General features: G+C 38.5%; 2 protein-coding genes across 10 annotated transcripts in view; one reads left to right on the top strand and one right to left on the bottom strand.

The window, feature by feature from the left end:
* LOC130253205 (protein fantom-like) overlaps positions 1–12,255 on the top strand; it is a 39,374-nt gene extending 27,119 nt beyond the window's left edge. For 8 of the 9 annotated variants that reach the window (XM_056491575.1, XM_056491574.1, XM_056491573.1 and 5 more), the window contains 6 exons: positions 774–945; positions 2,032–2,159; positions 4,974–5,157; positions 6,118–6,202; positions 8,166–8,299; positions 10,938–12,255. In XM_056491575.1, the coding sequence (XP_056347550.1) occupies positions 774–945; positions 2,032–2,159; positions 4,974–5,157; positions 6,118–6,202; positions 8,166–8,299; positions 10,938–11,041 (807 nt within the window). In that variant the 3' untranslated portion in view covers positions 11,042–12,255. Of the gene's footprint in view, positions 1–773; positions 946–2,031; positions 2,160–4,973; positions 5,158–6,117; positions 6,203–8,165; positions 8,300–10,937 lie in introns of those variants that run through there. The other variant, XM_056491577.1, reaches the window with a different exon arrangement.
* A 75-nt stretch (positions 12,256–12,330) lies between these two features.
* RBM11 (RNA binding motif protein 11) lies at positions 12,331–15,790 on the bottom strand. The gene is made up of 3 exons (XM_056491585.1): positions 15,285–15,790; positions 14,191–14,353; positions 12,331–13,187 (listed from the first exon to the last, which is right to left on the bottom strand). Exons 1-3 carry the CDS (start codon positions 15,384–15,386, stop codon positions 13,147–13,149), a joined length of 306 nt encoding a protein of 101 aa, XP_056347560.1. The 5' UTR covers positions 15,387–15,790; the 3' UTR covers positions 12,331–13,146.
* Between the last annotated feature and the right edge of the window lie 4,634 nt (positions 15,791–20,424).

Here is a 20,424-nt window from a genome sequence, read left to right on the forward strand (position 1 = left end):
TCTTCAGATCCATTTTTGGGAAACTCAGATGTTCATAGACAGCTGTAAGTTTTTTCATGGATTCTGAGGGTGGGAGGTGAGGCATCAGTGCCTCTGTGAAAAATTCAGTCCTACGGGAGAATTGTTAGTTAATAAATAATGTACAGGCAATAAAGCACTGCAAATTTTCATGTAAGGTGCCTTGTCTATAATGGAGTATCCACTGATGTGGTGGTATTCTGTGCAATTGAACTCAAAGAGAAGGAAAATAATAAGACTACTTCAGAATACATTGTGCACTAAAGATATTTTGCCTTAGATGACATTTTTTAATGTGTAGCAAAGCTGATTCTTTTTCTGTATTGCATTAGTTTGCTTTGAGATAGAAAATTCTGTATAATTTAAGCTATAAAATTGTTAACTGAATAAGGTGGTGGTGGTGGTGTTTTCTTTGTGTTTTGGGGGTTTTTGACTGAGTCTTGTAGAACTTACAGAAAAAGATGAAATATAAATGAATCTGAAAATCAAATAGACTGTATATATGCTGACAGGTACAAAATTATTATAATAGTTACGTTTTCACAAATACAGTTCAATATAAATGTCTTTCTGCTGTATATGAATTATACATTACAACATTTGACACTTTCTCATTGTTTCCTGCACTGCATAAGCAATACCATGGTTAAAAGGCTCTGGATAATGAATGTGGGTAATTCTTCAAGTTTTGAACTTTAATAACTTCTGCTATTCAAGGAGTTTTATAAAGACTGTAGGTTTATCTTTTTCTGTAGCATGTGGTACAGGAAGTTAAACAGCTGTCAGGTGACAAAGTGAAGGAGATGGCTGAAGAAATTCAGCAGGAAAAAGAAGAGGTCTCTCATCTGTCAGAGGAGCAGTTGGCTGACCAAACACTGATTACTTCCAGAGACGAGACAGAAATAATTGAAGAATTGGAACCAGAAGGTAGAATTTATTGTTATTAATAAGTAGCTGTATTTGCTGAAAAAATCTGTCTCTTTCCATTTTCATAAGCATTTCTTACTAGTAGTGGAAGCTGCCTCATTATGAGAAGCTTCATTACATAAATTATATTCAGGTGTACTCTATAGCTGAAGCTGGGTAGTGGATAAAATTTGTTCTCTTCCCAAATGGAAACTATATTGTAATTGATTGTAAAAATCTGGTATATGACTTAGATTTGTAAAATATTAAAGGAAACCCTGCTTCTCTTTTAAATGTCTTTGTATTCTCCCTTAGAACTATGCTGTTCCAAAGACTATTTTAATAAATATGCTCTTTTTGTCTGCAGATAATAGCCAGTGCTGATACCAGAATCTATTCAGACAGTGAGACGGCTAGTATGCCATAGCACATATGTGACACAAAGTTGTTAGATTTATTTAAAGATTATAAAAGGCAGGTCATCCTGTTCCAACTCTGAGCTTAAACTGTTTATTATGACAATAACCAAGTCCATGATACTAAGTTTAAAATAAAAGCAGAATCAGAATGGTAGAATTTTATATTTTGTTGTTTGCAGATTTGCGTAAGAATTCATTAAAAAGATTAGAAAAACTTTTTGGATGTTGATTTTGAATACCACTTATCCTTATAATTTGCTTCATGGGAAAAAATGCTCTAGAATGTTCCAGAGAATTGTGCACCTGCATACAGAACTACTTTTTTACTAAAGAAAAAAGGTACATTCTTCTTTTACGTATGCATGGTGTCAAAAGAAGTCAGAGGAAATCCACAAATTCAGGCCATATTAAATAAAGCGAACAGTTGCGCGTACTTAGTTCATTAGAGAACTTACTCTATTCACCAGCTTGCATCTGGGAAACATTGCTGTCTTTTTAACAAACCAGAAAAAATTCTAAAGGTTGTTGATTCACAGTGTTAATCATCTTCAAGAATGAGAAGATTTACCTGGCACTTACTCTTTTTATATTAGAAAAGGAAATTTATTGCTATCAGATTTCTTATTAAGTCTTAGGTGGTCAAAAATATAGTGGGTGTTACTTGCATTGATTTTTTTTTTTTTTAAAGACCAAGAAGATCATCAAGAGGATGATGCTGTTGAATCAATAAAAACTGACAGTGATGACTGTATTATTTCAAGTCCAGTATCTACAAATATTAAACAGCAGAGTCAGAGTATACATGGCAGTTATTTGGTAAGACTAAGAAAAATATTTTAAGCCTAATGTCTTCTAAGAGTAGCTTTGGGGTATCTAACATCAGTTTTCAATTAATCTGTACATGTACAGTATCAAATCTCTTGACTTATTCTTAAAACCAGCAATTCAGGACTAGAAGTCATACATAAAAATAGCACAGCATAATATAAATTTGGAAAATTTACTTTGAACAGTATTTCAATAAGGCAGTTCTCAAAAAAAAAAAATTCACACTTTTAGATCTAACATTGACTGAACAATCTGAACCATAAAATTAGTACTTAAAATTAACAGGTTTTAATGTTATGCAAGGTGATATACTGGAGGTAGTTTTATTTTTTTAAGTAGCTCTTTTCAAGGCTATGTGGTATCTTTCAAAGTAACTAGTGGCAAGAAACGTGTAAGAAATACTGGTCCTTTTTTTTTTTTTTTAAGCTGTAGAAAGTACATCATTAAGAAGCTACATATCTTCAGCTACAGTAGGTTTGTAGAAATGCTGTCACTGATATGGTCTTCAGAGAAATACAGAAGGTACTTCTGAAGATTGCATTATTTATATGTAAAATGTTAAAAAACAATTTCATCTGTAATTTTGAGAGCTAAAGTTAACACTAGTAATCTCTGTTAAGTCAAACTAATACAGATGCTCTATACCTTTCTAGTCATCCTGTATTTTATTTTATTAAAATTATTTAAGAATAATTATGAGAGGATTTTGTATGTAGATTCATTTCAGGTTCATCAGTTTCTACATGCCTCCATTGATCTGTTCTTCGGTAACAATGTGCATGTTTGTGAACAGGAGATAAAAACAGTAAAAGCTATACACTCTTAAGGCAATGTGTGATAAAAGTTGGATTTTAAAAATATGCATTATTTTACTTGAAATCTTGAGTTGCTTTTAGAATACAGTGTGTCAGAATTGCTATTTAATTTTTTTTTGTTGTTTGTTTAAAATCAGAAATCACTACCTTTTATCTTTTGAGGTAACTATCCTGCTGGTACTCAAATACTGTAAATAAGTTTTGTGATTTTTGGATATTATTGTGCTAGTTATCCTGTAAATCTGAATTGAATGCCAGACTGTGTAAGTTATTTAAGATCATATCAGGGTTTTTTTGTATCTTGCAAATCAGTTTGTGATTATTTCTTAGATTTATTGATCATAAGGAATATCCAGTATCAAGCTGTACCAGTTACTTCTTTATTTTTTCTTCTTTTCTATATGTATGGTTGATCATAAAAGACTTCATTTTGTTTCATTTCATTTATAAATTTGAATATGAAAAGCATATTCAAGTCAAAGACTATCACTTTAATGACATTCCATAGGAATAGGAAAAAAAAAATTGCTAAAGCCATGTACCTGTATTAGTAGAGATGGAATGTTGTGGATTTTTTTCTGTCATCCTAGTAAAATTTCCATGAACCTGAAGAATAGTGAAAGAACCTTATTGAAATATTGATATAGATTTGGATATACATACTTTATTATGTATGTCATAGGATACATAATAAAAGGGAAAGTCTTTTGAAAGGAGGGGGTAAAGTTACATCATCAAATACTGAAAGGACTTGACAGGAATGAAAATTGTTTTGTATGGTGGATAATTTTACAGTAGGATGTGTTGCTTTTCATTTTCATCAGTTTTATAATTTGCTCAGCAAAACGTAAGCTATCTCCATATTAAATAAGAACATTAATTTGGAGTTCTGACTGAATATAGAAAGCTAATACTTTGGATGTGATTTAGTACTTGAAGAGGTTTAAGTTTAGAAATAAAAAATGTCAAAATATTTCCATATAGAATAAATATTTTTTATAAAGTTATAAAAAGAAAGTAATATATTGAAAAGAAATAGGTAAAAAAAAAAAAAAAATCAACATTTCTGTATCCGGTGTGTTCTGTTTGCTCTTTGGAGAATATCATCGTTGAATACTCACCTACATATTCCAGTTTTTCTTTCTTCTTTCTTCCCAGAGTAACTTTGGAAAATATCTGTCACTCTTTCTCTGGAGTCCAACATGCCCACTTAAATAAAACTTATTAAAATTTATCTGTACATAAATATTCCAGACTTTGGAGAACAGTATGAAACAATTTCATATAAATAACAGAAAAATGTAATTTCAGTTTAAGATAATAAGAAAAGGCACTGGTGAACAATTGGGATATTACTTTTATTATCACATGCTGAAATTAACTTTTAAGGTGTGTTTGATTTAACTAGGGAAGCTCACTAATTGACGTTGAATTCTTTACAAATATAAAAATTATTTACAAAAATTTACAAATAATATAATTATATAATATGAATAAATTTACAAAAATAATTTACAAAAATTATTACTTTACATGCCTAACAATTTTGTGATTTGATGGATTTTTATTGAACTGTTTGTGGTATGGTCTGCAGTAGGTACTAAGAATTCTCTTTTATTTGGAAAACTTTGATACCTTGTATTACTGACAGTATTTTAAGCAGTTAGAGGATCACTTCGCTATGTAGGTAAAGATGATAACAGCTGAAATTTGTGATTCAGATAGCAATTTTGCATAAAGATAACCTGCAGACTATAACTGTGACTACTATGAAAATATTTTAAACATTGAATGGAAACCAGTATCTCTTGCAACAACAGCCTTAGCTACAAACCCCAGAACTCATTTGTATATCTTAATCAATCAGTATTAATCATATAAAAAAGCTGATGATTTACATACATACATATATGTATGTTTGTTTTATGTTAACACTTAAAGAAACAAAAAATAATTTGTATTATGTTTGTATTTTGTTTTTAAATAGGAAGTTGAAAAAATACGGATTAAAATTACATCGCTTGGTCTTACTGAGTCACGAATTACAGCAGATGAAACAATACAGCAGCTGTTTGTAGAATGCAGATTGAACAATTTCCTCGCAGAGGAGACCCCACTGTCACTTCCAAAGCCAACAGGTGGTCAGAGGATTCACTATAACTATAGCACTGGTAAGTCTGATGCATTCCTGAGCAGGCTTGGTTCTTCTCTTAAATCCTTAGGAAAATACCTGCAATTAAGCCTACTTCCTGTATATTATAGTTGCATTTCTGTATGTGCCAACTCTGTTTGCCTGTTTTCCAGATATTTTGGGAAATACTGATTCTTAAGAAATGAGGTAAGTATGCAGTTTTCAATGAAATGCTGAAAGAGGCTGGTATATAAAACAGTAACATCACAACAGATTTAAATATGCTGGTAGTGCATAAATCTCAAAATTAGACTATACATAACTAAAATCTATATCTTCTTTTTAAAAGAGCATGATGATCTAATTTTTCTATTAGTACATAATGATACAGCAAAAGAAAAGCATTCTAACCTGTACATCTGAAACACAATTGAAAAGAGAGAATATGTAATTGGACTTCATCACAACTTGCAAATACTCAGTGTTCCTTTAATGACAACAATGCTATGCTGGCATTGCCCGCTTGAGAGGGAATGCAGATGACAGATTTTCTCCAGTTCATTGATCTGAAGATTTCTCGTATTGAAATACTGAGTCAGGAAAGGAGGATTAAATTACTGAGGCTGTCAAAAAGGAGAAGTACTTTGGCATACATTCTCATTATTTCTAGCTTCCTTAGTGGAAGAAAATACAGTAAATCACTTCAAATGCTAAGCATAAAAAGTCTTAACTATTAAAATCATGGCTGCTGTTGCCATTAATAGAAAGCAGCAGCTCTGTGATGTGCTTAGATGCTGCTTTTTGACAGTGTTGATGTAAACTTGCCAGTGACACACTGTTAGCTCACATGATTCTGACATATGATTCTAACATTGCTGTTTTTCCTTAGAAAATAAGAGGAAATAAACACTTATTTTATTTTGTTCTTTTCTTCATGTTCTTTATTGTAATAGGTGAAAAACAATTGATAATAAATTATAATAATCTATTTGCTTCGCAGTGATAAATGTGGATAAGGAAGGTAATCATGCAGAAAGAGAGTATCTCAAGTCAATTCTTCTAAAGCCAGATCTATCTGCTAACAGGTACAGATTAATGCTGAGATCCTCTATTATAATCTTTGTAAATAATGTTCCTGGTTTGCCTTTTGTTTGTCTTTACAATCCTAAGTAGTTAATACATAACTAACAAGAAAAAAAAAAATTTGATTCAGCTAGGAATGATGCCTGCATTCTGATGTGGTTGCTGGTCTTATTTCTTCTCCAAGTAGATGCATATGGAATGGAATATTGCAAACTCATCTAATGTTTGTTTAGTGCTGAACTTTAATTTTGGGGGGAGTTGTTTGTTTTGTTGGTGTGTTTTTTAAAAACAACTTTGTTTTAAAAAAGAGAGTTTCTAGATTCTATCATCAGTAGTCTATCAGTAATGAATTTGAAAATCACGTATCTATTCAATGGTAAAGTAGTACATTTTGTTGCTTTTTGAATTCAGAATACTAAAAGGAGTCTTAAGAACTGCAGGAAGTGTTCCTTGGCCCCAGAATTTAAAGATAAGAAAAAAACATATGTGTGTATATAGGGATGTAGCAGACATCTATTATATGAGTACATATGAGAAAGATTATAAATTGGACTTGTTCAATTTCATAGTAATAAATTTTGTTCGCATTCATTTTTTTTCATTGATACAGTATGTGCATTACTTGAAGAGAATGAATTACTTACTTTGATTGTGTTTCTTCTTGAATATATGTCAATATTCATTAAAATGGAATAACTCTTAATTTAAAGATCCATTTAATTTACAGAAGACTAGGGTACCTGATGATTGTATTTGAAGTGTCAGAGTCATATATAAGTCTTACTCACAAATCACTGATTCACTCCAAGAAAGAGAGAGTGCTCTCTTCATTCCATATCCCTTATTTTGCCATCTATATTAGGAAGGTTGCTAAACATATTCTACTAAAGCATGTTTTACTAAGATTTAACAATAATGAGGATAAAATATTCCCTTTTTTCCCTGACAGATAATTTAGTTGCTAAAGAAATTTCCCTGTCCAACCATCCAGGCCCACTGTGGCAGTCCCCTTCACCCCCTGCTCTGGGGCTGACGTCCCTTCACAGCTGCACCTCCCACACTGTCACAGTCACATCAGTTGCCCTCACCAGCTCCAGCCCAGGTTTCCAATCGCTGAGTCTTAGAGGTCCCAATCTTTAAAGTAATTTAATTTTTGGTGCAGTAATTAAATTAGACAATAACATTTCAAGTTGGAGCCTCAGAGGAGGGACCCTGAACAAAGGAACCCCTGGGCTTCCGTACCCTCACAGGACAGTCTGGGGGTCATCAGATCCTGGCATGTCCCTGAGTGTCCCTCGCCCGGCTGTACCCAAAGTTGCAGCCAGGTGAGTTCCTGGCTCCTGCCATGTCTCTGAGTGTCCCTCCCCTGACTGGGCACAGGTCTCTGGGCCCTTGCTTGTGCTCAGAGTGGGAGTTCACAGCCTCCACCAGTGCCCAGCCTGCAGCTGCTCCTGAGACACCTGTCCTGGATGGATTCCTCAACACAGTGCAACAATACCTGCTCTGTGTGCTGCAATTTCCCCTATAAATACTTAGATAACTATACTAAATTTTTTACAAACCTGAGGTAAAAATAAGGTAAAATAACAGCAGTGAGTTTTTTTTCAGAACAGAAGCATTCATCTCTTACATATGCCATCATGTCCCCAGTGTTACTAAGTAGGTTGTTTCCTGCAGTTATCAGAATGTCTGGTTTGGCTTGAGTTGAAATTTTAGTTCTGTATTGAATAAATAGGAAGGCAGAAGTTCATCAGTAGTCTAGTTTCCCATTTTATCGTAGCAAGGGAACCACCAAGAAACAAAATTTAAAGAAAGATTCTGCCCATACACCAAATATTTAAACGTCTATGCATTTAAAACTTGTAAAATAGTGTGTTTTTTCTTTTTTTATCATTTGTAATTTGATTTTTGACCCTTTTTGAAAGCAGAATACCTTTTCTTTTTTTTTTGTGCATGTATGTTTAGCCTAAAATTTACAGTGGTCAGTGATCCCCCAGAAGATGAACAGGATCTTGAATGTGAGGATATTGGATTTGCTTACGTCAGTTTAAAAGAGATATTCCAGAAGCAAAGAGATATCATTGAGCAAGATATTGATGGTAAGTTTTAAATATCACTTTCTTGTAAACTTCTGTAGCCTAAAATTCGTTGAGTTTCTACTGTGCTTTGCAGGCATTACTGTGCAAGTAATTGTTTGACCTTGTTTCAATAAGAAATTCTTTAATACTAACTAATAACTTCCACATTTGTTTGCAGAAGTCTGCAAAAACTATCTATTAATGTTATTCCTTAAAGTCTGTTTTTAAAAAACCCCAAATGGAACAGCATTCTCACCTCATAGAAATTAGTTTATAAACTAAGAACTTTCAAGCCATGTCCACTGCTATAATTCTCTCTTTTCTACAACATACTTCATTGTGGTAGGACAATAAATATGTATTTTGTATAAAAATTTGTTTTGTGTTAAAATTGTTATCAGCAATTTGTTATTACTAACATCTGTATTTTATTGGAAATTGTTTTATGACCCCAAGTATCTCAAGTCTATTTCCTCCATCTGAAACGTGCATGAGACAATATTAAATACTAGTGGTTTTGATGAGGAATCAGTTTCAGTGAGCACCCTTCTGTAAAAGACTGTGACCAAACTCATTGTGACTCGTTAGAGCAAGGTGATGTGAGTAGGGACGTGGATACCAATGGTGCATTTTTCTCTTTACCTTTTCCTCCCGATCCTCGTTCCCTCTTGGGGTGAAGCTCAGTGCAGAAGCTGAAAGCACCTCTGTTAAAAGAGGTGAACTTTCCCAGTGAGTGAACTGGTTCAATGATCACATGCAGAGCACCCAGGTTCACAAGGTGCCCTTTGCAATAGCCAGAGTTCCAGTGAGCCCCAGCAGAATGCCAGACGAATGTAACTTCACTACTTCTACTGCTGTGTTTAATTCCTGTACCTTGAGCAATGGGGAGCTGAATCATGAGGGAGAGAAATAGGCTTTCTTATCCATTCCCATAATCATGCATGATTTGAATCCATGCTGTTGCTAAAATACTCAGTTACAGGAACGTGATAAGGAAAATCCTAAGAAGAATCAAATTTCCATACTCTGGAAAAATAATATACAGATTTGATCAATTTCTTGCTCTGGCTGAGCAACTTAAGCTTTTCTCCACCAATAATTTTTCTCCAAGTACAAAATCTCCTCCAAAAATGTATTTTGTAATCTCTCACTGGAAGATTGACTTTTGTTCTGGAATTTATGACCATATCTCCCACTGTCATAATTCCCATTTGATAAGATTGATTAGTTATGTAAACATAATTTTTGAAAGTCACTTTTCACAAAACTCTTAAAATTCCTAATTATCATCTGAGAGAATAATTAGCACCAGAAGGACTGGGTTTAATTACTGGTTACTGTAAGCTAATCATTACCATGTAATGACAACTGCTTCAGTATTGTGAGGAGCATTTCTTCCCCTAATCGTCAGATATTTGAACTAATTTTTACTTTATGTTAATTATATCCATGAAATTTATAATAATAGCTAGAAATACTTTTATTCTTTTTCCCTGCCACACTTCTCCCCTTTCCTGCATATACTGTACAGTTTTTTGGGGATTTTTATTGCATCTATAGCATACAAACTTGCGTATTTTCTGAAAATTGAGATGCTTCAGAGAATTTGAATTAATTTTATGTTAAAATATGTTAGATCATGGCAGAAGAATATATCTGTATATTTTCTTGGATTAAGTCATTGTAAAAGGATCAGTTCTTCAGATCTGGACACAGATGTCAATTAAATGTAAGGGCACAATAAAACAGAATTCCTAACTAGTAATGTACAAATTCTATGAGTTGGATGATGGTTTAAGGAAAATAATAAATCTAGGCATAAGGAAATTCATAGGAAACTACCGCATGAAGACAAGTCTTTCTTAAGTTAGATATTAAACTTCCTTTATTCTTTTTGAGGATTGCAACCATATATCTTTTTCATATTTTGTTCCTTTCATTGCTGATTGTGTGAAAGTGGTTTATGTGAAATTTAAAGCAATTAGGTGAATGGTTAAGCAAGCAGATGGTTTAAAAATATTAACGTCAAAGCATCTAACAATATGTCTGAGAGACAATAGGATAGTATAAAAAGTGAGAAAATATAATTAGTGTCATCTTCTGATATAATTAACTACAACTACCCTGCTCTTCTTTTAAGTAAAAAGGATACAGTCCCCTGAAGTCTGCTCTTGAAGTTGACAGTTTGCTGAGTGATTTGTTCAGGCTGGTTTGGACCCATCCATTAAACACAGTGTAGAAAACACATTAATTTATGTATTTTTATTTAAAACTATTCCAATATATGTAGATACATCTTTAATACAATTTGGAGCGTCTTTCTTTACATATTCTGAAATATAATTATTTTATAGAGACAATTACTATATCTATAGTTTCCTTTTTAAATTAATTTCAACACTAATACTTTCATTGATGCATATTCTAGTTCTAAGTGTGGTTAATTTCCAGTAGCCTGAGGACCTGAACTGCAAGATTATTTATTTATTTGTTTGTTTGTTTGTTTGTTTGTTTATTTATTTATTTATTTTTCCGTTGGTTTTTTTTTTTCATATGCTAGTTGCCCTTTAATCTTTCGAAACACTAGGGAAAATTATCAAAACTATAGTGAAATCTTAGGTTAAATAGCTAATGCTGTTTTCTGATGTTTCCTTTCTAGTTTTTGATTCACAAGATGCCAGTGCAGTAATTGGAAAGCTCACAGTGACAGTGGAAGCCCTCAATGCACTGCGTTCAGTCCATGAGGAATGCAAAAATGATTAGGAGGCAGAGACAGGACATTTGACTGTTGAAGTTCTTGCTCCCAGCGTAAAGATACACTTGATGGTTCATCAAAAATTAGACCTTTGTCATTCTTAAAGTATATTTAATGTAAAATGTATATGAAAATGATGCTGGATATCCAGGTAGAAAGTTTTGTATACTTTTCAGTCTGTTTTATTTTTGAGGTGAATCCTTCTTGCTGAATCATTCTTCAGGCTCTCAACACTTAATAGTATCACAGTCTAACTTACTTCCAACAAAGTTTGGTTTCAAATGCAAGCTTGCTTGTAAATTATCAGATACCAGTTGAGGGTATTTTGTCTAAGGAAGTAAGTGATGGTGAACCTTCAAACGGAAATGCTGGTAGATTCTTCCTGAGTGTAGTTCTATCACAGTACTCTGTCAGAATACAATCATTTGTGTTAGAAGTGACCTCAGGTAGGTTTTAGAGCAGTCATTGCAGGATTAGGTGTTATGTTAGGCCATGTTGCTCAGGGCTGCATCCAGCCTGGTCTGGAAACCTCTGAGGATGGGGACTGCTTAACTGCTCTCTGCACAAGCTGTTCTCACAGTGAAAAAGGAGATGCATTTCTACACATTATTTCAATCCAAATTGAAGCCAAAGCTAGATCTAAGTACATGGAACAGCTTTTTCACTTAATGCACCATCTAATAATTTAATTTGTGTTGTTTTTTTTTTTTTTTTAATTCTAGGGATGCTGTGTTATTTGTTTCAGCCATTTAACATTTTGCACAGAAATAAAGAAGCATTTTTGCGTTTATTGTCATGCTTTGCAGTATGCCATCAAATTTTCATCCAGTTTTGTGAAGAACATGACAGAAAATAGCTGTTATTGTTACCAGTGTGATTTGCTCAGGTAATGTTTCTGTAGATTTTAGTGGTAAACAATTGGTTATGGTTTATTCCTGGGTTTGGAGTTTTTTATATTAGGCTTAGATTATTTTAGGAGTAAGGATAGCTGCAACAGTGCAAGACAGGTCTTCCACACAATTAGCAATTATTTGTTTCACATTTTTGTGGATTTGGAAAATAATCTATTTTCTATTTAGACAAACTGTCATTCTTGTTAAGTGCAGAATTATTTCTGCATGTATTAAAGTCACAAGAATTGAACCATTGTTGAAAAACTGTTGAAAAATTTGGTCCATCTGCTACCAAAAAAAATCAATAAACTCTTCTACTTGTGGTTATTTACTAGTGGTTATTCTGATTACCTACTCATAAGTATAAACAGCTGCACAAGCTGACAGCCATTGACTTCAGTGGTAATGAACAACCAAACTTCACCTTAACATGAGGAAGGACTTCTTTACATTGAGGGTGGTAGAGCACTGGGACAGTTTTCCCAGAATTTGTGGAGTCTCTTTCTCCGGAGACGTTCAAGACAGAAACCTCCGTCCACACATTCCTGTTTCATCTCCAGGTGACCCTGCCTCGGGGGTGTAATTAGACAAAATGGTCTCAAGAGCCACCAATTAACTATTCTGTGGATATATTTCAAATCAATGCCTTTTATTAAGGATAAGTAAAGGTAAGAAGTTGGTGTAGCTGGGCATATGAAATTTGCAGCTACTTAAAGGGTCAATGCAAGTGCAGTGGAGCCAGCCAGACTTTCAGTTGTAGCAGACAATGTAGAAGGGGCACAAAAGCCAGAACTTGCGAGTTTAGTGGGCTCTGGTAGGGTTTTGGGGAGAGCTTGTTCCCGAGAGGGCTGGTGTGCTGGGAGGGGATGGGAAGGGAGACAGCATGGAGGGTGCAGGTCAGGCTGGACTCGATGACCCTTACAACCCAGGATATTCTAAGTTTCCATGCTTAACACATTTCAAAAATACTATGAATCTTTAACATTCCTTCTTTAATAAAGTTCAAAGATGAAAGCAAATATAATAACAAAAAATATTTATCCAGTAATAATGTGTCTTTTTCTTGGCTTTTTTTTCCCCCTCAGTTTTGGCCATGCTGTCTTTGTTTCCTTTTATTATCTTCAGTACTAGTGTCATTGTCACAACTTTGCCATTTTCTCTTTCTTTCGTCCTGCTTGGTGCACTTGGATATGTCACTTGGATATGGCCAATTCAGGAATTCAGGAGAACTCTGTGCAGTCTTGAATTGTGCAGTTTGATTCTGACAGGGAGAAAAAGATGAGTCTGAAGGTACAGCTAATAAGGAAATTGTTAACCCATTGAACTCTTTACTGGGTACTGCTATGCTAAAACATGGTACATTTAGAGAAATAGAAACTTGCGTTGTTAACATTGTGAAGAGGAAATTTTAAAGAATTTTGCATGCATTATGTCTTACACAATTAAAACTATAAAATAACACAGAATGTTTGAGAATAAAGTTATTTTACAACAACTACTAATATAGTTCAGAAAAGTAGACAAATTTTTCATGGCAAATTTAGAACAGAGACATAACCTGATTTAAAGTTAAATTGCCAGCTAGTTGTCACATAAGGTGGAAAACATGGTATTCTTTTAATTTCTTTATCTCTATTTGGTAAATATTTGTAACTGCAGTACCTATTGGTACTGTAAAGGCATGCACATCTGCACATTCTTCAAACCTGGTTTAACCAATGTTAAAGTCAATGTGGAACAAAGCATTCCAACAAGGACCTTGAAAAATTCCCAAGTGAGCAACTTGCCTGGCACCCTGCCAAGGCAAGGTCAGGTAGATTTGTTAAGGCATACTAGTGATGAGATCACTTTCTGCTGAAGCTTCAACAAGCTATCATGTGAGACACACTGCAATACCATCGTCTCTGGCAAGCAGAAAGCTCCATAGTGGCTGGCTGTACTGAATCAATTTTTTCTGTCAGACTGAAAGGTAATGTTACACCCCAATTCCTAAATGTAATCTGGCATGAAAACCTGGATTGCTGTTTTCCATACAGCAGCTTGCAAGTTACGCTGTTCTGAACCAATTTATTATATTGTCTAAGTAAACAAAAAAATACCTATGCAAAAAGCCACAGGAAGTCTTTGTTTCTTAACAAAAAATTAATTTTTCCAACTACAAAATGTTATCTTTGTAAAAGACTGCAGGATTCAAAACTGTTCTTAAAAAAAAAAAAGTTTAAAAATTTACATTTAAACTTTACCATTGGGACTATGAAACATACCCCTCCAATACTGCACAGTAATTGGTCTTCCATACAAACGGATTCCGTCCAGCAGAGCTTTTGCATAAGGCACTGATACTTTGTGTTTAAAGCAGACATATCCAAAAGACTTAGGTTTTCCTTCTTTGTCCTCACAAATCGTCACTTTGGTTAATGGGCCAGCCTGAAAGAAATTTCTATACTTAGCAGAGACTGACACGTAATTGTGTTTTGAATATTTATTTCTCTTTGGCCATAGTCAAAAACCGTAAGTTTCTTACTTTGAAAATATCTCTCCATATTCCCAAAGCTCAAATAACCTTTTACAAGCACAAGTCAGCTCCACAAATGTTAAAAGGGAATCAAGCATCAGCTCATGTTTAGTCCTTCATAACCAGAATTTTTATTATTTTTACAATACCATACCACAATAATTAGTCTCCCAAAGGGGAAGACTAATTTACTGATTTCAATGAAAAAGTTACCTTCCAGATCCTAAATAAAAACATTATTAGTTTAGAAGTAGCAGTAGATACTCGCTCATCATTTGATGGAGGGGAAGAGGTCAGGGGTGCATGTTTAGGACTATGCCATAGCAGGAATATTGACCTAGATATTTTCCAAGACAGAGCAAGACTACAATAAGAAGCATAGGCTGTTGCAGCAAAAGGGAAACCTGAATGAAAACAAGCTAAAATGAGGGAAAAAGACAAGTTACTGGGATGACCTAAAGACTGAGATTAAAGATGGCAGTTGGATGACTGCTGCAGGCTATGCAGAAGAGCAATGCAAAACTGTGGTCTAAGAGCATCTTTATCACTTTTGCATTTTGTATTGTATTACTCATGTCCTCTAAGAAGATAAACTTGCTTAAGCTCAAATTTACAGTTATACAGCAGACTACTGTTCAGTCTTGAAAACAGGTAGGAATTAAGCTCAGGCTTCAACAGGTCCAACTACTTTGTGTTTCTATACGGTCACTGTAGGGTCGGGGTTGGAAGGGACTTCTGCGAGCATGTTGTCCAGCTCTCCTAAACGAATATCCCATTGGTGGATTTTTTTCTTCTCGAGCATTAGAACAGCATTTCGATAGATAAAGGGTACCCGTCCGCTACCTGCAGGAAGAGCTCGTAGAGGATCTCCTCCCTGACCCGGCTCTCCAAGTTCCCCACGAGCAGAGTCTGCTCCGCCGCCTCGGACCGCCCCGGCGACGACATAGAGCCTGCGGGAGCCTGCGGGGGTGCGAGGAGAGGGTCCCGGCCGCGGGGAAGCCGCGACCCGAGACACGGCGACCCGGGACACGGCGATCCGAACAGGGCGATCCGAACGCGGCGATCCGGACACGGCGACCCGGACACGGCGATCCGAACGCGGCGATCCGGACACGGCGACCCGAACAGGGCGATCCGAACGCGGCGATCCGGACACGGCGACCCGGACACGGCGATCCGAACGCGGCGATCAGAACGCGGCGATCCGGACACGGGCCCGGCTCCTGGCAACGCTGGAACGCGGGAGGGCGGGTGTCGCGTCTGTTTGTGACAACACCCCCAACATCTGTTTGTGACACCATACTGAATCGTTCGGTAGTGTAGTACTGATGGTAAATACAAACATGAAGCTTTTCTCTTTTATTTTTCCCACTGAATTATAAGTCCTAGCAGGGCTGACTGGTGCAAAACAAACCGACCAACCCTGAAAAACAATCCACTTTCCCAGACTAATATTCACAAGTGCGTTCACACTATCCACTCCTGCAATTAACTTTGCAGTGAGCCCTTACTGTAGAAGAGGCAGCAAACAGAGTAAGTGCCCAGCTCAGGAGCAAAGCTCCATGCCAGCCACACAGAAAACCTATTTGTGCACTGTTACAGTATTGGCTCGAACAGCAGAAATGACTTTAAATCATAGAGCGTCGGAACAACAGACTGACCTAATCTCTGCAATAAGCTGCTGGAATTGTCCAGTCACAGATGGGCAAATGAACAGACACTTTTGCTCCTGATGAACTTCGGAGTGAAGCAGCGGGTGTCTCCCAGCTCCCATTAACCTGCAAACACTGCCGAAGGGCATCAGCTGAGACAAAAGGAGGCCCACCTGCATCTCTGCATCTCCCTGCTTGACAAGGCTGGGGCTGGGCTGAGAACTGCTATGACCACAGAGCCAGCAGGAAATCTCCAACACAAAGGGACACAGACAGCAGAACAGCAGCTCTACAGGAGCTGTTTCTGGCAGACTGGGCTTGAGTTGTGCCAGGGTGAAAAATCAGAGTGAAGATTTGTAGAACAAGCTGCATTGCCAAGTGCTACCAGAGCCCAAGAGCTTGTCAGACAGAATTTTCCACCTCTCTGGATCAAAGTAAAAAAGCCTTTTATCATCAGTAGCCTCAGGGAATAAATGAGAAATGAGCACATGAAATGCACAACATGAACTCAATACCCAGTTATATGTGTTGGAGATGAATGGAATTATTGATATTTAAAATAATCAAAAACATTAACCTGACATAATAAGGCTGTTCATTTCTATGAGGTTGCACCACAGGGAAGAGTTCAAACTTTTAATTTTACCAGCATTCCCAAAGTCACGAACTTTGCATGGAATTAATTACACTGCTATTGAACTATAAGTTTTATTCCCCTGCAGAACAAGGCGGGGGGGGGGGGGGGGGCAGGGGAAGCACTACAAGGCACTTACAATACTTTCATTATTTTCACAGACCACTGTTATTGCAATAATATCCGTAAACAACTATCGGATTTTCCTCCAAAGAAAATGAAATGCCAGTAAAACTTATACGCAACAGTCTTCATTATCTTCAAATGGCTTTGGAAGGGGAATACTTCTGTACTCTGCGTCTCAAGGCACAACAGACATTTTCAAATGAAGGCTCAGACAAACAAACTCTGCCAGCAGACAAGTTCCCTAGACAGAGCATTCCCTCATCAGAGAATATAGACAGTGAGTGTATTTCAAGTTATGGCTCAGGTTGATTCCTTACCAGTCACTAAGGAAATTAACTTCAAAATAATCTACAGCCATTGTAAAATCACTTCTGCACAAACTCATCTGTCTCTACGTTTATGAACACTGAGACAGAGACAGGACTGAAGCAGAGTAATGGGAACAGGAAAAGAGAAAAAGAAAACAGGGGGAAAAAAAAGAAAAAGAAAAAAAGAAAAAGAAAAAGAAAAAGAAAAAGAAAAAGAAAAAGAAAAAGAAAAAGAAAAAGAAAAAGAAAAAGAAAAAGAAAAAGAAAAAGAAAAAGAAAAAGAAAAAAATAAAAAGAGCAGCAGGCCAGAGCAACAAGAAAAAACAGAAGAACAGACCAACATAGAAACCAGGCTAGGGACAAGGAATGAGAAAGTGGGATACTGCGAGCAGGACGCTGGGACAGAGACTATGAGAGCAACAGAGAACAACAGAGATATGAAGAACAAGATTCTGTCCGAGCCAATAAGTGCTCATCCTGTACCTCTTCAATCCACGCCCTGGAGGGAGTAAGACCGGTACTAACTTTAGAAATGATACAGAGTTTAAGGGACCGGGAGTAGCACATAAGATACACAAAAGAAAACAACCATTAACGACCATTAACTCCAGACCACCGCTGGCATGGCCAGAGACACCTAGTCTTCGAAAACAAGATAAGAACGAGAACCTAATCAGCATCGAAAAGGAAGAAATCCATATCCAATAGGAAACCAAATACTAAGAACTGCATGACTTGGGAATAATGAACATTGAGCCAATTAATTTCTGTGGGGTTTGACTGTATAAAATATGTGGAAGATCTAGTAAAGAACAGTGTCATTGACTGATTTTCTCTGCCCAACATGGACAATGTGTGGATGAAATTATTTCTGCTGCACATCCTGGCCAGAACAACAACCTGGCCAGAATAAAGTAATGCCTTAACTCTCTAAAAACATCGGAGAGGTTTTTGTTTGTTTGTTTTTTGTTGTTTTTTTTTTTTTTTGTTTTTGTTTTTGTTTTTTTTTTTTTCCCCGCAGTTTCAGAGACACTAACGACCCAGGCAAGCCCCAGGCGGGTGTAGTCACTGGCATCGCCCGGGGATGCTTCGAGGAAGAATGGACATTTAGACGCTCAGTGCGGCCTTTGGCAGAGGGAAAGAAGCAGCAGCAGCTGTTATTTTTACTGTAGATCCCTTGCACGAATCTCTTCGTCTGCAGGGGCTTCTGGGGACCCCTCGACGGCCAACCTGCCGCTGTCACGACAGGGCTAGAGGCCACCAGTGGACACAGGGCAGGTTTCAGGGGCGATGCTGGAGTTCGGGCAGCGGCACAGGGCGAACAGGGTCGGTGGAGGCTCAGGGGAGGTCTGGCGACACGGAGACGCGCCCAGCCCTGCCCGGGGAGGTGGCCGCCTTCCCCGCCATCCCGGGCGGCCCCGAGGCGGCTCTTCCGCACCCGCTGAGGCTGGCATCTCATCGCTCCCGCCACCTCATCCCTCATCCGCCGCTGCCACCGCCGGGCTCCGCGCCAGTGCTCAGCCACGCCGCTCTTGGTGCTCCGCAGCGCCGCTCCCGAGCACCCGCGCGGGCACCAGGCCCGGCAGCGGCCCGGAAGGTTGCTCAAACGCTGGGCGGCAGCGGCGGCAGCAGCGCTGAGGCAGTAGCGGCGCTGCAGTTCCGCGCTTCGCACTCCGAGAGCCGCCGCCATCGCTCGTGCCCGTGGGACCGCGACCGCGACCAGGACCAGGACCAGGACCAGGACCAGGACCAGGACCAGGACCGGGACCGGGACCGGGACCGGGACCGGGAGGCGGCTCCCGCCGCGCACGCGGGGTCACCCCTCATCTGCAGTTCGCATTCTGGCCAGCGGAGGGCAGCAGGGGACACCCTGCTCGGGCAAGGTACAACGCGGCTTTCCTGGCTGCAGGAGCAGCTCCTGACCGCAGGGCGGCGCCGCCGGCGCGGAGGTCACGGCCGAGGAGCAGGGAAAGGACACGGGCGGAGGCGGGAGACGCCCGAGGAACAGCAGGCGATGACACACACCAGATCCACCGCGGTAATGCGCAGCAGACAAGTCATTTGGATACCCCACACAAAGCAACTTAACCTGGTTAACCCACACTGGATAATATACTGCAAGACCACTCCCAAACTGCAAACATTTCACCCCAAATTTTCCCGTTTCATTGGTTTCATTGCCATTTTGTAATTTTTTTTGCTAGTATAAAAGTTGAGTTTTACTTTCTCAAATATTCAACTGGCAATTTTCTGGAGCTTTTTCACAACATAAAAACTGTGGTGGTTTTTGCTTTTGGTCCTGTGCATGAAAATGTGGGGATTTTAACTGACTGCTCACATCTGTGCATCAGAGGACAGCCCAAGCACTGCAATCACCATCAAAGTCCCTGGAGATGCTGCTGCTCTGAGCCTGCACAATACCCAGAGGAAGTAGCACAGTAACACTTGAGGGATAGGACCATGGGCAGCGCCAAAGTCATTCAGCCTTCCTGACAGCAGAATACAGCTGCCTGCAGACACTTAATGAGGCTCAAATACATTTCACAATGGACACCTGATGAAGCCAAATAAAAGATGCCAGTTTTCAAATCATGCACTTCTGTGCCCCATCCATCTTGGAAGACAGGTGCTTGTAAGGCCAAAGCAGGCAGGCAGAGTAGGAGAGCCCCCAGAGCTCCCCTTCCCCAGGCACAGCCTCCCCTTCCCTAGAGTGCTCCCTGCACCCCTGCCGGCACAGCTCAGATGTGCGGCTGCCCTTCCACACTGCCCACACCTGCCCACCTTATCCTCCAGGGCCACTGCCAAAGCCACAACTGGTTCCCATCCTGGTTCCTGCAGGGCATCAGCTGACTGCCAGGCAGCTGCTCAGTGTCCCCAGTAGCCCATTCCCTTCCCACTTAGTCCAGGCTGTCAGTGTGATCACTTGCACTCTCCACCTCCACAGAAAAGACAGAGGAGCAGCCCGAAGAATCTCCCCAGTGCATGGCCACCAGCCAGGCTTGGACACTGAGTGCCAACACCCTTGAAGCTAACATAGCTGGGGTAACCCCTAAAGCTGACCTGGCACCACTGGATACAGAGAGCCAAGCTAGCGCTCCCCAGATCCCTACTTCTCCTGCACATCCAAGAGCATTTGTACCGACACCTTCCCAGGGACAGACAGAGCAGTCTGACGGCTCTCCCACTCTTCTTCCTTGCCCTTCTGGAATATGGCTGTGGTAGTCCCTCAGATTGATGGGAGTCTCCCCAGAGAAGCAGGGTCT

The sequence above is a fragment of the Oenanthe melanoleuca genome, chromosome 4A, assembly GCF_029582105.1.
Source record: "Oenanthe melanoleuca isolate GR-GAL-2019-014 chromosome 4A, OMel1.0, whole genome shotgun sequence".
NCBI classification, from domain to species: Eukaryota; Metazoa; Chordata; class Aves; order Passeriformes; family Muscicapidae; genus Oenanthe; species Oenanthe melanoleuca.